The sequence below is a fragment of the Leuciscus leuciscus genome (genome assembly GCF_965113295.1).
Source record: "Leuciscus leuciscus genome assembly, chromosome: 14".
NCBI lineage: Eukaryota > Metazoa > Chordata > Actinopteri > Cypriniformes > Leuciscidae > Leuciscus > Leuciscus leuciscus.
In genome coordinates, this window is record NC_138738.1 from 25,991,683 (window position 1) to 26,008,206 (window position 16,524).

Below are 16,524 nucleotides of genomic sequence, written 5' to 3' on the forward strand. Positions count from 1 at the left end.
TTGGAGGGTCAGATTTTGGAAATGTGTTTATTTGAAACTTAAATTATTAAATGTAATTTTAATTGTATGATTTCATTAGAGGCACTCCTGTTTTTTTTCTATTGTACCTGCAAGACTATTAATAACATTCTAACATTTTTAAGTGTATTTTGTCTCCACCACTTTAGGTCTGATCCTTGTCAATGAGCCATACTATAATGAGGCTGGCTTTGACAGTGACAGAGGACTTCAAGAGGGTTACGAGAACAGTCGCTGCTACAATGAAATGGCACTCATTAAGATGGTGCAGTCAATGACTCTACTTCTCCAGCAGCCTGTGGAGGTCTTTCAGCAGGAGATCTGCGAGCACTTTGCCTGCAATGGCTGGCGGCTGGTCCATCGGCTGGAGTCCTGGCTAGATTTGGATGGGGCAGTGACCGACCGTGCTTCACGATGTGGGGTTGGCAGCCTCCATGCAGAACCTTTGGAGGAGATCCCCTCAGCTCTGGCCCACAGTAGTCCAAGCAAACAGGATGTGCGAAGTGAAGAGGAGCTTGAGGACTCGGGTCTCAGTCCTTCCACAGTGGGGCCCAGTTTACCTCCTGGATCAGCCAGGCAACGGGACCTGAGCCAGAACTCTGATTGTGATAGCTCAGTGGTGGGTGGTGCAGGATCAGAAATACCAGAAGGTTTTGAAGGGGCATCTGGTTTTGTGACATCTCAAAGTGTAAAACCATGTCAGGAGTCTCAGCCGGCTGTGAGACCAAAGAAACGGAGAAAGAGCTATCGGAGCTTCCTACCAGAGCGCAGTGGCTATCCAGATATTGGATTCCCACTCTTCCCTCTTTCCAAAGGCTTTGTAAAGAGCATGCGTGTAGTTTTGCAGCAGTATCGAGCTACTCTTACAGCTGCTGGCGTTCCTGAATACCCAGAAAACAAATAATGGCCCTCCAGCGTAATTTTCCCTTTTTTCTTTTCTCCCTGTTTATTCAACCCAAGAGCTGTGTTTTTCCCCTTTAACCCTTGGCAAGGAACTTGGATCTCCTCATCAGGCTGTAAATGTTCCCAGCAGCCTTTGTTAATTGCTTTGTAGCACATCTTTAGTTGCTTTGTTTGTTGTTGCCTCTCATTGGTCATGGGGTGACAGCACATATTATTTGTTTGTATTAAACAATGTTGAAATATCATATGCTTCTATCTTGTTTCCCTGACAACAACTCTGCCGTCACACCGCTCTCTCAGGGAAGTATGGACAGATATGAGACATTAAGAGATACTGAAGGCATGACTGAATCTTTTGTTGTGTTGTGACTTATTTTTCAAGATTTGTGGTTATAACCCGTGCCAGAGGGATACTCCTATTGGTCTTAGGTGTTGTCCTTTGCTACTGTTATTTTTTTTTTTTTTTTTTTTTTATGGGATTACCACCAGACTGTCACCACATATTGATTTGCACAAGTGGAAGGAAGTTCGCTTGCAGAAAAAAGGAGTAAGGATGAAGTTTCAGATCAGATGTGCCAGATTTGTTTGTTTTTGTTTTTTAGTCCTTGGTTCATCAAATAACTATATCTCCAAGCGTGACTTCCTCTTTGGTTCATATTTCCAAATGTAGTGCTGCTTTATATGTTGCATTGCTTTTCAGTCTTGATCAATATCATCATTCTTTTAAAGATGTTGGTGACTTGCTTTTTGATCCAAAAAAGACACAACTGCCCAGTCATCTATACTGTACAGAGCCTGATCATTCCTGCTAGTGTTTTGCACCGAAATCATATGAAAGTTGAGTGTCAAGTTTACATTTAAAAATCAAAAAGCAACCAGACACACTAAGTGTGTCTCTTGACTCTTAAAACTGGAATCTAACATCCCCTTTCCCTCTCCCTTAAACTCCATGGTACAACAGAAATATTTTCAACTTTACTAGCTAGTGTTCTCTGTACAGTAATATTATTTACAACTTTTCTTACACTTTCACCAGAAAGATATCATAAATCCAGTTTACACATTTGTGAATAGACAATGGGACCTTTGGTAGGTTAGTCTTCTAAACATGTGAGAAGGAACCCAGAGTCAACTAATCATTTGAAGAGGTTATGCAGATAGTTTTTTTTTTTTTTGAGCTTTGCTTGCATGAAGGTCTCTGGTTTGAACACTGACGAGTTCCACCGTTCCCATTCCTAACTCTTTCCTCTGTCCAACATTGTTGCCTTAAAACTGATTTCAAGCTTGAACCTAGGGTTCCCTTTTTTACTGCATTGTCATTTTCTATTAAGGGGCCAAGTCAAGATACTAGTTATGGTGGAGAGGCATAAATGTTACAAATTATTATTTTAACAAGCACAATCTAAGAAGTCATATTCTTTCAACAACTGAAATGGTTTATTTCTTTATTTGCTTATATACATTTTTGTTTTGTTTGATACACTATTTAATCAACTTTTTCCTGATATCATATGTATCTTTGTGACATGATTTAGATGCTGTGATTTAGAAAAAGCTTCGTTAATCCTGGTGCTGTGGTTCTCCAGACCACTAGGAGGCAGCAGACTAGTTTCAGAACTAACAGTTCCAACCTCATTCTTTTGTTTACATCAAAATCAGGCCAGCTGTAATTAAGCACAGCCCACAGACACAAGTTTTACATGTAACAGATCCTCATAATTTTCTTAGTTTTGCACAAAAGTGAATGCATATAATTACTGGAAGGCATATCATGTTTCTATTGGAGTTATGAGCAGTTGGCTGTATTTTTTCCTGTCTTTCTAGTCAGCATACTTTCTTGCTGTAGTTTGGCTATTGGGCTGATTGGCAGATGTGTAGATGTAATATACTGCTGATGTTTTTCTGCACGTTAGCATTCAAGTCTTTTGAAAGACAAAAATAAGTTTCTGGCTGATGGCTTTGTGCCATCTTAAGAAATTCTCATACATGTTTCCATGCATTAGTCGCTGCCAGTAATATTTTTGAGATGTTTTAGATAAAATGATTTAATTTCTACTTTTTCTCTTGAATTTGTAGCTTATTACAGTTTGGTATTTGGAGAGAAAAAATGCTTTATCAAATTGTTTCATATGCACATTTGCTCCATTAACTGATTAAATTGCAAGTCTCTCTTCCTCTAACTCTTTTTCACCAGTTCAGCCCTCCATGATTTGTTTTTAGAACATTTCCTACATGTGAAGCTAAGTTTCAAGCGAGAATCAGACATCCACTTTGAACTAGGAATTATGTTGTGTGTGTGTAATATACTATGAATTTAATCAAACCATTATGAGGAGAGATAACAGCCAAAGCATGTAACATGTTGCTTTAAGCCTTAATGGCTACATGAGACTTGACTGTACAATGTAAACATTTCCACAGTGGCCTGTATTGGTAAACTAATAAACATGATTTGTAGCCTGAATTCTCTGTACAGAAGTCATGACTATAGAAATGCTTATAATATATAGATTATATATTTAACAGAAAAGTGGACTTGGGGTGTGTCGCAGAGTGTGTGTTGTATTATTCTTTATTTATTTTTTGCTTCATTTGTAATTTTTATTTTATTTTGGTTGCACTAAATGTAAAAAGTGAAGCATTAAACTTTGCAAGCAGAACCATGGGAAAATATTGTGAATTATCCTGTTTTGTACTTAAGTATTCATTTCTTTTTAGGAATTTATTATGCATTGGAAGAACAAACAACATGCATTTAAACAAACTTTTATTCAAAAAATAAAGAGAAATGCTCTCTCTTTGCTTTGACTTTCCAATAGAAAAATTTAGAGTGAAAATATAGATTACTCAGACAATATAACACGACTTTAAACAGTAGAAAATGAGTCAGCCACTTATTCCAAAAAACATGGAATTGAGCATTAAATCAGATCTGACATCAATTTTGAACTTTGTAGTATTGTTAGGATACATTGATTATTTAATAGGTAACCAATGTTACTTCCACTTTCCTATCAGACAACTTTATTCCCTGTCCCTAACATACTAATATTAATACATTCAAATCTTGACTTACTAAATTATACTAAAATATATCTGATTGTTGTAACATTCACTTAGTACAAGATGATGATTTCATGATGTTAAGGCACATCAAAGATTTTGAAGCATTTATATCGTAATACATTAGATATTCAATTTATAGTGCAAAACTAAGCAATCTAAAGAAGTCACAATCATTACTCAGCAATGCTGAGCAATATAATACAGGTGCTGGTCATACAATTAGAATATCATCAAAAAGTTGATTTATTTCAAGAATTCAACTTAACAGGTGAAACTAATAGACTCATTACATGCAAAGTGAGATATTTCAAGCCTTTATTTGTTACAATTTTGATGATTATGGCTTACAGCTTATGAAACCCATGAAATCAAAATCCCAGAAAATTAGAATATTACATGAAATCACACAGTAATTACACAGTAATACCATGGTCATTGAACCAGGTTTTGGTTCTTTTGGCAGTGTGGGCAGGTGCAGTTCCTGCTGGAAAATGAAGTCAGCATCTCCATAAAGCTTGTCTGCTGAAGGAAGCATGAATGCTCTGAAAATGTCCTGGTAGACGGCTGCGTTGAGTGGACAGCACAGTGGACCAACACCAGCCGATGACATGGCTCCCCAAATCAACACAGACTGTGGAAACTTCACACTGGACTTCAAGCATCTTGGATTGTGTGCCTCTCCATTCTTCCTCCAGACTCTGGGACCTTGGTTTCCAAATGAGATGCAAAATTTGCTCTCATCAGAAAAGAGGACTTTGGTCCACTGTGCTTTATAAAACCCTGAGTCAACACAGCCGTCTACCTGCCCACACTGCCAAAATAACCAAAACCTGGTTCAATGACCATGGTATTACTGTGTAATTACTGTGTGATTTCATGTAATATTCTAATTTTCTGGGATTTTGATTTTGTGGGTTTCATAAGCTGTAAGCCATAATCATCAAAATTATAACAAATAAAGGCTTGAAATATCTCACTTTGCATGTAATGAGTCTATATAATATATTAGTTTCACCTGTTAAGTTGAATTCTTTAAATAAATCAACTTTTTGATGATATTCTAATTTTATGACCAGCACCTGTACATTAGCAAATTAATTTTTGCAAAGAAATTAGCAAGTTGTTTAAAAACATACACAGCACAGAAAGGAAAGTTCATATTTCAAAATTGATCAATAATTGACAATTGACCAATACAGTATATGCACACAAGTAATACAAAACTCAGTCCAGCAGCCTGCTTAAGATGAAATTTGCCAGAGTTATAGCACTGCAGCATTACAGAATAGTTACACATTCTGAAATCAAAAATGGAAATTGACATTTAGTCACCTTCAACATTGTTTCGAACCGGTATCACTTTGTCCATGGAACACAAAAGGCTTTTTCATATAACTTAAGTGAAAGGTGGTAGGGTCTATCAAACTCCCAAAATGACAAAATAAACACCACGAAAGCATTATAAAAGTAGTTCATATTATTAATGCACTATATTCCAAGTACATAGCATATGGTGCAGTAGCTCGGTGCGAGCACATACCAAATGAAAGTCTTCTGATTTGATTTAGGTATAAGGCGCAGGGAAATATTTCAGTAAATAAACAAAATTTTAATTAAAATTCAAGTTGTCACATTAAAAAGCTATTATATGGCTTCAAAAGACTTTTGATGCAATGCATTTGTCAGATGGGCTATTTTTATTTGTTATTTTGGAGCTTGATAGCCCCAGTCTCTACTTTCATTATACAGAAAAGAACAACTCTGCCAGCACCATATCTGTTTAGTCACCCAGCTATGAGTTTTGCAAGGCTGCAATGAATTTGTGCCTGTACCGGTCCATATTCTACCAGCTCTCCATCCACAGTAATGATCCCTTTGGGTGAGTATGGTTCAAGCCGCAGAGCCTTCACTTTAACATAAACCACATGAGGGCAGTTTATACTTAGGTGGCCTCCTTTTTCCATAGCTAGGAATAGGCGCAGGAGAGATCTGCGGGAGATACCCGCCTTCACATAGATCAGGTGGATTATGCCATCACTGAGTCTGGATGCAGGAGCAGCAAACATGTCTTCTGCAAGTTGGGACTGGTACATGGCCACAACTAGTACAAAATCCTCCTCTTGAACCACTGTCCAGTGGCCTGGTACTGGCTGGTTGAGGGGGGTAAGTAGGGAGTCTTTAGGGCCAAATACAGAAACAGAGGATGGATTGGTTTTCTTTGACCTGGAAGCATTGTTGGAGTTGCTGGAATTTTGGAGAGTGTGACCAAGTGAGTCATTTGAAGAACAGCAGGTATCAGAGTTAGACTTGGGCAAGGTGTGGCTAAATGATACAAGTGACTCTGCAGGACTGGATTTAAACATGGAGTTCTCTATGGGTAAGTAAGCTAGTTTTCCCCTATATACCCTTAGTGAAGCCAGACGAACCAGGGTTCCCACCGTAAATCGGGCTCCCACGTGGCGATACCTCTCACTTTCAATGTCTACATCAGCCACAAAGCCCCAGGCCAGAGACAGGAAGGAGAACATACGTTGACTGGAGGCCATGCATACAGATGTGAGGTCCAGTCGTGACACCAGGCCTTTACATAACATGAAGCCACAACTGACCAACAGCTCTTCACTGGACACAGCTTGTAACCTGAAAAACAGCCACAAGCCACATCAGTCAAGGCACACCATAACCCTTTAAACCAGTCACCACAAACCTATGACAAAATCTTCTCTTGACTCCCTCCATCACACCTGTAGGACCACTAACGATCTGTCTGTCTGTTTATCCCACTGATATGTGCTAAATTTGTAGAATCTTCAGTTTAAGGTGCTGGATGTTACACTTCAGCTCACTTGCAACCCAGCCAAACAACACAGGAACAGTTCATATGAAGTCAGATGCAGTGAATGATTTTTATGGTTATTTAACAATTGTTGCTTGTCAGATTGTTTAATAGGATTTCAGTGACATCTTTGGTAAAAGCCATGACTATTCTAAATCCAAAATTTATCAGAAAGGCAATTAATCAGCAATCAGAGAAAAAGTCACATTATCCAAGTCTCACCAGTCCGTGATCACTTAGACTTCCCTATGGCAAGAGAACTTTCTCCCCAAAATTGATCTCAGACAGCAAAACAGTGGCCAAAATTGTACAGTATGAACCCGACTAGTAACTGAAAGGTTTGAGCCCAAATTGCAGGATTTCTTTATGCTGACGTCACAATGGATCACTTAAATTATTAAACCAAAATGCAGATTCAGGTTTTTTTTTTTTTTTACATGTACAAGTTAATGATTCTGAATTTTTTTAATAATTCATAATTATTTTAAATTAATTAATTATCTTTAAAATGACTATTTAAATTATGATTGAATTAAAGAGAAAATTTGTGTAATAGTCAAATTTCCCAGATGTGCCCTGGAAGGTCTCTGCTGCCCTATAGCTAATAGCTCCACATAAGCAATATATGAGCTGTGGAAATTCATACCCAGAATAGTGGTGTACAGAGGCTGCCGGAGCATTTCCAGAACCCCCCGGAAGCACTCCCAGAGGGGTCTGAATAGCTTCTTCCCAATCCTCACGCTCCATCAGCCCATTCACCACCTGAGAAAACATTGGGTTCAGTGGCAAAGCAGCCAGGAGTTCACTAGACAATCCCATGGACTCCAGGTTATTAAAGGAATACTATGCAAATAACACTTGAAAAAGGCTACATGTCAACAATAAAAGAAGGTCAAACTATTTAAAATGTTTGGCAGCAGCAATTTACACTAAGTGTAAAAAAGGGTAGATGCTATTTACAGTAAGTGTAAATAGTGGATGGTGCACGCAGTATAAACAGACAATGGCAAAATATTTTGAGACAATTTTAATTTTTAACTCAATTGATTAAGGAATGTGTCTAAAAAGATGCATACCTATTTTTAAAAGCTATTTTAGGCATCTAGACAAACTATGGATGAAAATATAATAGAGATTGTATGTAGTAAGAGCTGTGCAGGTAAACCTCACTCCCCTTCCCCTTAAGAGGAGCGTTAGTGACCAACACTAGAGGCTGTGATCTTTAGGGCCCGTCCACACGGAGACGCGTTTCGCTGTATACGTATAATTTTTTTTATCGTATTGGCGTTTCGTCCACACGGATCCGGCGTTTTCGGACACTGAAACCGCTATTTTTTTAAACCGGGTCCCAAGGTGGATAAATCTGAAAACGCCGCCCTTGCGTTTTCGTGTGTACGGCCAATCCGTACATTTTGTGAAACGATGATGTCATCACACCAAGTGTCAACTAGTCAGACACCGTTAAGTCACAGCAACTACATTTATGGTTTTTCATATTGTTCAACAAAGTTCTTGATTAAAAAAGAAAAAAGAAAAGAAAAAAAGAAGCTACTGCCTAATATTATTGTTGTATACAACCATTGTATACAGCGCGCAAGGTTTATGCCATAGACAGTATATAAACTGGACACAGCGACCCCATAGGTTTCAACGGAGAAAAGTGAAGCAAATTAGAAGCACTCATTTCCTGATTGCCGAGCGAACTGCGCAGACTCAAACTGAGCTTGACGACGTGGATGTGACGTGAGCAGCCTGTCTGACAGTTGTAAGTCTTCTAGGAGCTGTGCCAAGAGAAATCTGAATCATTCCCTTCCGAAACTTGCAGAGACGGAGAGCGTGAGTAGGAGCTGTCCATGAGCTAGGAGCAGGAGAAACTTTACGATTCTCTATGGGCTTCTCCCTTGACTTTATCGGACTTTATGCCTCCACGTCCCCCCGATTGACTGCGAGCTTCTCCTCCTGTCTCTACGGTAATTTCCAGAGAGTCGCGTGGTTATGACGCAATCGTTAGCCTGTTTTTACAAAAACTGCTTCTACGGGGCCATGACGTAAGATACAAGGTAATGGAGCATTTTATACATTGTCGTGTTTCTTTAGAAATAAATAATGGACAAATGGAGTCTTTAAACGCCTCAGATGTAAAGTTATTCGCTGTCAAAGTGACGCCAAAATGAATGGGAGTCAATGGGATGCTAACAGCAGGTGAAGGCTTGTTAGCCAATGGCGGCCGCCGGGGGTGGTACGGAAATCGAGAGCTCGATTACCCCCCTGGTTTATGCGCATGCTTTAAGTCTTCTTCTCCGTTTTTAGTGTAGGTCTGTGGCAGAATTACAGCGCCACATACTGGTCTGGCATGTATACTACATCGTTTTGAGTCGGTTTCAGTGGTTTCGTGTGTACGCAGATATTTCTTGAGACGACGCCGTGTTTACGGAATTTTTTTTTTGAACGGGAAAAAAAATATCGGATAGGGAAAGCTCTGGCTTCGTGTGGATGTGGCCTTAAGTCTCATTGTTAGGGCACCCACCTCCTAGCCTGGCTGCACCCTCCTACGCACTTCCGCTCAATTTCATTTTCCTTCAGTACTACGTCTGGGACTGCTGTATATTCTAAAGGCCCGTACACACCGGGACGAATATCGGCGCGCGTTATTCGCCAGCGTTTTTCAACGCGTTTTTTATGTTCACACCCAAGCGTTTTTCGCTGACGATGAGCCGAGTGAACATGCAAATTCATTCCCTGACATTAGATGGCGCTTAATGTAAAACAGAAATACAATACCACTCCATAACAGTCTATACTCTGCAATACCACTCCATAACAGTCTATACTCTGCAATACCACTTCATAACAGTTCTCTTTTAACAAGATTTTTGTAGTCGCTGTCGCGTTTGTCATATAGTTCTTTATTCCGACACCAACGAGACCATCTACATTCATCTTGCCTTGCATCTTCCTCGTCATTTCTTCCCGGCAGTGTCTGTCTATGGGCAGTGTAGACGCTACTTGGCGTATATCTTCTTCGCTGTTACGTATATGTGCTCGGCAAGACCGTTTTGTGTTTGAGCGCCCCCAAGTTGTGTTTTACTGTAACTTCAGAAGCTCCAGACACGTGAGCAAAAGCGCCCATCTCATTGGTCGGATAGTTTTTGACGCGGCGCGTCAAACCAAAAAAAACGAACCCGAGGCGTTTAAAAAAAAATACGCTTTTACGCGTGGCGTTTTTCGCGTCGGTGTGCACACTCACATTGGCGCCCTTTGTTTAGTCACGAGGCGTTAAACGTCGGCGAATATCGCACGCGAAATTCGTCCCGGTGTTTCCCTAGGTTTCCAGAAACCATTTTTTTGTAGGACCAATCAGCGAACAGAGGGAGTGGCTGAGAACGATGACGTTGATGTAGTGCGTCAGTTTGAGTTGGAGTTCAGTAATGGCAGCGGAGAAAGACGTGAGAAAAGCTATTCGGTCCGTTGTTGCAAAACTGCCGAATATGTAAGGAATAATTGACGACAGGCCGTTGAATTATTAGAAAAATAATGCACACCGAGGTGGTAATGCGGTCACGACGCGAAGCGGAGTGGCCGTTACACCTCGGGTGTGCATTATTTTTCTAATAATTCAACGGCCTGAAGTCAATTATTCCGCTTATACTACAGTTACCACACCTCGAAACATTGTTCAGATTATGTATTTCAAGACGTTGGTAAAGTTTTTGTCATTAAAATGCTCTTGTATGTAGGACTAATTTGCTAATTCCAAAACGTCATTTTAGAGTTAGTAACGGAGGTTTGAGCCGCTGATAGCAGATTAATGCTGGGACACACGACTCGCTGACACATTCTCTGACTGTTTTCATCGACTGCAGCAGATTTTAAACACCGACTTTGAACACAGACTGAACGCGCTGAACACGCGTTTGGGCATGATCAGTCATAAGTATCAAATTACATTCATTATGTAGTTATTAAAGCAGTTATTAGAGAGATGTTGCAATAATGAGACAGAAAAGCATGTGCGTCAATATTATTATTTATTCATTTAATTCGTTTTAATTAATTCGTTCATTCTTTTTTTTCATAACTGACAGATGACAGTAGATTATAGCCAAATAAATGAAACACAAAGCCCTTTTAACAAGTAGGCCTATCAATAATTATTTATTTGTTATATTATCTGCAATAAAAATCCGTGCTGCAGGACTATCCCTTTATTGGCACTTGGTGTTTTAAGCCCCCAACGGCGCCTTCCAGGCAGCGAGGGGATGGGTAGGTTTAAGGTTGAGGGTAGGGTTAGCTGCCTCTAAGGAGCCATTGGGGGCTTAAAACACCATCGAGCCCATTTATTTAGCCTATATTCAGTTTAATTTTCTATTGATTATAGATAGGACTATATACTTTATATATACTAGGACTATATACTTAGGACTATATACTTTCACAATGTTTCTCAATGGCATTTCACTGGATTTTCTGGACTTTTTTATGGCCCTTGGAGTTTTAGATGGTGTGGGGTCTCTGTCTCTCTTGTCAGTGGAACTGGCATCTCCCCCCTGGCATGTCTCCGTTGTCTCCTCGTTCTTCCACCTTTGAAATGTTTCCGTATCGCGCAGTAGCCTGGTGATCACTGTACAGCATTTGCGGCACATCCGAAACGACCGCAGCGGCGTATTGTTAATGATTAGACCCAGCTTCGACAGTTGACTGAATACATCACTGTCCTTAGTGTCAAATATACATTTAGAATTTACAATTGTTCCTTGAACTCTTAAATTCGATGAACAAAACCTGCAGCTCTCGTTGACAGACATCTTATTCTAAACATAATCCTCTGATCATTCGGACTTGTTGTTTCCGGCCAGTTTCGGCGCATGACATACGTCACGACCACACGTTAGCGATTGGCTATGGCAGATCCTGAGTGACTCTGGGCAGATCCAATAGTTTTGAACTTTAACAGAGAACCCGCCTACAAGGAAGTAAACGTTTCTCAATGGAGAGAGGCCAGACTCTCTGTACAAATGAAATGTACGAGAGTCTGCAGGGCTTGAATTTCGGCGCGGGTATTGCGCATCATTTTAATAATTCCCGCAGGTCTCCCACTTATAATGCGGGAAATTCCCGCAAACATTGATTCACTTTAGCATGTAGGTTGTATTAGTAAATTAATCCACACAAATTATAAAATCAAATTTTAAAACTGTCTGCGAGACGCAATTTCTCAAACAGCGTGAGTGATTCTGCGGTGCCGCGTCTTCTATCTCTCGTCTCTCAAAATGGGTTGCACAAGGCAATCGTTAAACGCGCTGCAGAAGGCAATAACACTCGCGTTTCGGGAGTCGGGATAGACGGAATTGTCACTTGCATAATCGGGCCAGCATTGCATCATGAGTAACTAAAGTTTACCATTTGCACGTCTTTTTAAGTCTTACCAGTTTAAGCATTCACGCGATTTTAAACTATTCGGTAGGCTACTTGCCATCTCTTGTCTGAGAGATGTTTTTTTCTCTCTGCACACATACATAGAGTGCCGCCTCACAAACAGCTCGCGGGTAACAAAAGTTATTTTTCGTGGATTATATCGCTTTAACAGTCAAAAACATGCGAAAATGATGTCAATTTCGGTCTTGGTGAGTATCCTCTAAACACAGTCGGCTATGTCTTAAATAAGCATAAATCGCACGTGACCGTATAATAACAGGATCCGTGCACTAGCTCTTAAAGGGACAGCAGCCATATGTGTCTGTCATTAATTTGGTTGTCAAAACAACAAAACATAGCTTTCATTTGAAGTAATCAGGATTAATAGCCTATGTATTTAATTTAGTCAGGACTAAAATACTACCCAGTGTTATTTTTCATTTGATTACTTTATTCAGTCTCTGTAGTATTTCTGAATACTAGTGTTAGACCTAAGCAAAAACTTTTCTCTTTATTTCTCTTTATTGGGATCTCTATTCTATTGTATTTATTTGTGCTACTTTTTTCAATTTAATTCAAAGATTGAGGAATCAAGCTTCCTTGTGTTGTGTAAATTCTTAAGAACAAAATTACCCCATTGTAAAAATGCAATGAGTGAGCATACATTTAGGCGAGACACATGTAATAAAAAAAATAAAAAGTCTAAACTCCCCACTCAAATTAAAAATCCCCCCCCATAAGAATCACCTAAGGGGGGATTTCCCCCCCATTTTCCAAAACGAAATTCAGGCCCTGGTCTGGTAGAACCAGGCTACCCACCTCCTGTACCGGTTGATTCTTTTTCGAATCCCATTTGGAGTTGTGCGAATAGGACCAGTTACACAAACACCAGTCTCAAAAAATTTTTTAAATGACTGCCGATTACCTTTCTCCCTAAATTAAGTCACAATGCTTGGTTAAAAGATTACTTTGTATAAAAATCTGCATTTGTGATACATGACTCTGAGTTTGCTTAGAAAAAGGATTGTATCAATGTGAGCAGGACCAGCTGTGACTCATCTGGGAGAAGGTTCAGCAGTGCCTAACTCTAACTCCACTTGAAAACATAGACCTGCATTCTGCAACAAATACTTTTTAGATTTTATAGACTATTTTAAGTCATGAAGTGAATTGGATACATTAAAATATTGTGTATGGTTTTGGCAGGGAATAGGCTACTGTATGTAATACAGATTTTCGGTTTCTGAGATTTTTGGTTTCCATGGGGGGAGCATACATACTTTGATGTTGGTATTACGTGTGATGTATACTTTTTATACAAGATTATGACAGTTATTACAAGGTTATGACATTTTGTTTTTAGTTATGGAGAAAAATATACACCTTGGACCAGCCAACACCAAATGTTAGCTTTAGCTAGCAGTCTCTGAATGTATAAAAACATATGACACGTTTTTTTTACTAAACTAATGACATTCCTAGTCATAAAATTTAAAGAGGGGGAAAAATGGCAGAATCTTACTATATATAAACCAAGCGGCAACCTCCCCGTCTCTCTCTTGAAACCAACACGGAAGTGAGTTAAACTGCAATTCATTGACTGGCCGCTTGAGGCTGGCTGCACAAGTGAGTCAAATCTGTACCTCCCCCATGTTAAAATGACCAACTTTACAGCAGAAAAAAAACGTACTCGGTTACTAACGTAACCTCGGTTCTCTCTAGAGAGGGAACGAGTACTTGCGTAAGTATCTTACGCTAGGGGGAAAACCTCTTTTCCTCGAGATATTGATGCCAAAAATTATCCTTAATTTTGTAATAATGCAAAACGCGTTGCAGCAGCATGCAGACATGGGCGAGACAGCTCGCGCGCCCATTGGCTGCTCTGCGGCAACTGCACCAGCCTATCGATAGAGGCCCCTCATGACGTCATAACCAATGAGGGTGCTTCGCGCCCTCTACGTCATGTCCCGCCGAAAGCGGGTGGGGCTGGGGCTATAAATACGGCCCGAGAGGCTGGTTTGGTCCGTTTTTTCATCGCTGAAGCGAATCAGAACGTGACGCATGCACGGCAAGATACGCAAGTACTCGTTCCCTCTCTAGAGAGAACCGAGGTTACGTTAGTAACCGAGTACGTTCTCTTACGAGAGGTTCTCTCGTACTTGCGTAAGTATCTTACGCTAGGGGAACACAGTGCAAAACGCCGTGCGTGCTTGAGATATAACACTAAAGTCCCAAGGGCAGGTGCCCGGGGCTCATACAGTGCCCAATCACAAGGGGACTCACAGAGAATCCGGGAAGAGGGGCTAGAATAGCATAATTCCTGTAATATAGAGCTCTAATAAGAGCAGATTATATCAGGCGTTCCACACTGCCAGGGCGGATTCGGCCTGGACTGATAAATATGGGGGACTTACGTACTGCCCACAGAAGTATATAGGCGATCAGTGATCGACACTCTAGCAGTTTCAGCATCCTGAGCCGATCGCATCGGGCAGGTAATACTGAAAAATCAGACCGAGAGCAATCTAGCTTGTAAAGCGGGAACCTCGAGGTTATAAAACCTTATAAATGTAGACGGAGAGGCCCAGCCTGCCGCCATACAGATATCTTGTAAGGCAATTCCACTGGACCAAGCCCACGACGAGGCCATGCCTCTCGTGGAGTGCGCTTTGACACCTATCGGGCATTGCAGGCCCTTGGATGTGTAAGCTAGCGCTATAGCATCAACTATCCATCTGGATAAAGTCTGTTTTGACGCAGCTAGTCCCTTAGAACGTCCGCTGAACAAAACAAAGAGCTGCTCCGTCTGTCTGAAAACAGATGAGCGAGACACATAGGCTTTTAACGCCCTGACCGGGCAAAGGAAGCCCGCGTCCCCTTCCTCTTCAGATACCGGCAGGGCTGACAGGGAGATCACCTGTGCCCTAAACGGTGTATTGAGGGATTTAGGAACGTATCCGTGCTTTGGTTTGAGTATGACTTTTGAGTCATTAGGCCCAAACTCCATACACGCCGCGCTCACTGAGAGCGCTTGTAAGTCCCCTATGCGCTTCACTGAAGCGAGAGCCAGAAGAAACACTGTTTTGAAAGACAGGAGTTTCAGGTCTATTGACTGTATTGGTTCGAATGGGGCACCTTTCATGGCTTCCAAAACCGTGGAAAAGGTCCCAAACGGGAACCGAGGGAGGTCTGGGAGGATTCAGCCTCTTAGCTCCTCTGAGGAAGCGAATGACCAGATCGTTCCTTCCTAATGACTGGCCGAGTGGTGGTTCAGCGAACGCTGCTATGGCCGCCACATAAACTTTGAGCGTGGATGGGGTTCTGCCCTTATCCAGAAGCTCATGTAAAAAGGAAAGAACCTCCGGCACCCCACAGTGTGAGGGTGAAGTGCCACGCGGTGTACACCAGCTAGTGAACACAGACCATTTTGAGGAATAGAGCCACCTCGTAGATGGAGCTCTAGCCTGCGTGATCGTGTTTAACACTCCCGCTGGGAGGTTAACGGGTACCCGTTGATGGCCCACACATGTAGGGACCAAAGCTCCGGGCAAGGATGCCAGATCGAGCCGCTTGCCTTCGAGAGGAGATCCCTCCTCACCGGTATCGGCCACGGGGCGGTACTCGTCAGCTGCATCAGGACTCGAAACCAGGCTTGGTTCGTCCATAATGGGGCGACGAGTAGCACTGGGCATCCATTTTTCCTGATTTGCTCTAACACCTGGGGTAGGAGCATGACAGGGGGAAACGCATAGAGCAGGCAGCGGGGCCAGACGTGGGCCAGCGCATCCCTGCTCTTGGGGAAAAATTCCCGACAGTGAGCGTTCTCTTGAGACGCAAATAGGTCTATTTCGCTCTGCCAAATGTCCTCCATAGCAGTTTGACTGTCTGTGGGTGTAAAGACCATTCTCCTACCGGAAGATTGTTTCTGGACAGTCTGTCTGGTCCCACATTCAGGTGGCCGGGCACATGCGCTGCTCTGAGCGAGCGCAGATTGTGCTGAGCCCAGACCAGGAGGCGTTCCGTCAGCCTGTGAAGGGTTCTGGATCTGATACCTCCTTGGTGATTTATATAAACCACCACTGACATATTGTCTGAATGGACCAGGACGTGGTGTCCTCTTATTTGGGGACAAAAACGCGTCAGCGCGTTATCTACTGCCAACATTTCGAGGCAGTTTATGTGCAGAAGCTTCTCCCGTTCTGACCATTGGCCGAAGAACGGTCTGCCCTCGAGCAGCGCTCCCATCCCGAGGTGGATGCGTCTGTAGACACCACCCTCACACTCGG

At 41.5% G+C, this 16,524-nt stretch overlaps 2 protein-coding genes and 1 long non-coding RNA gene across 3 annotated transcripts in view; 1 reads left to right on the top strand and 2 right to left on the bottom strand.

The window, feature by feature from the left end:
• The window catches only part of ube2o (ubiquitin-conjugating enzyme E2O), a 95,069-nt gene extending 91,684 nt beyond the window's left edge, over positions 1-3,385 (top strand). The window contains exon 20 of the mRNA XM_082136703.1: positions 168-3,385. Coding sequence (XP_081992829.1) covers positions 168-922 — 755 coding nt within the window. The 3' untranslated portion in view covers positions 923-3,385. The remainder of the gene's footprint in view (positions 1-167) is intronic.
• The window catches only part of LOC309474494, a 255,496-nt gene that overhangs the window by 134,823 nt on the left and 104,149 nt on the right, over positions 1-16,524 (bottom strand). The gene's annotated exons all lie outside the window — the stretch shown is intronic.
• The window catches only part of LOC309513990 (sphingosine kinase 1-like), a gene marked incomplete at its 5' end in the record, with an annotated part of 37,993 nt that continues 24,439 nt past the window's right edge, over positions 2,971-16,524 (bottom strand). Inside the window, 2 exons of the mRNA XM_082190109.1 lie at positions 2,971-6,627; positions 7,470-7,585. Of these exons, the coding sequence (XP_082046235.1) occupies positions 5,772-6,627; positions 7,470-7,585 (972 nt within the window). The 3' untranslated portion in view covers positions 2,971-5,771. The remainder of the gene's footprint in view (positions 6,628-7,469; positions 7,586-16,524) is intronic.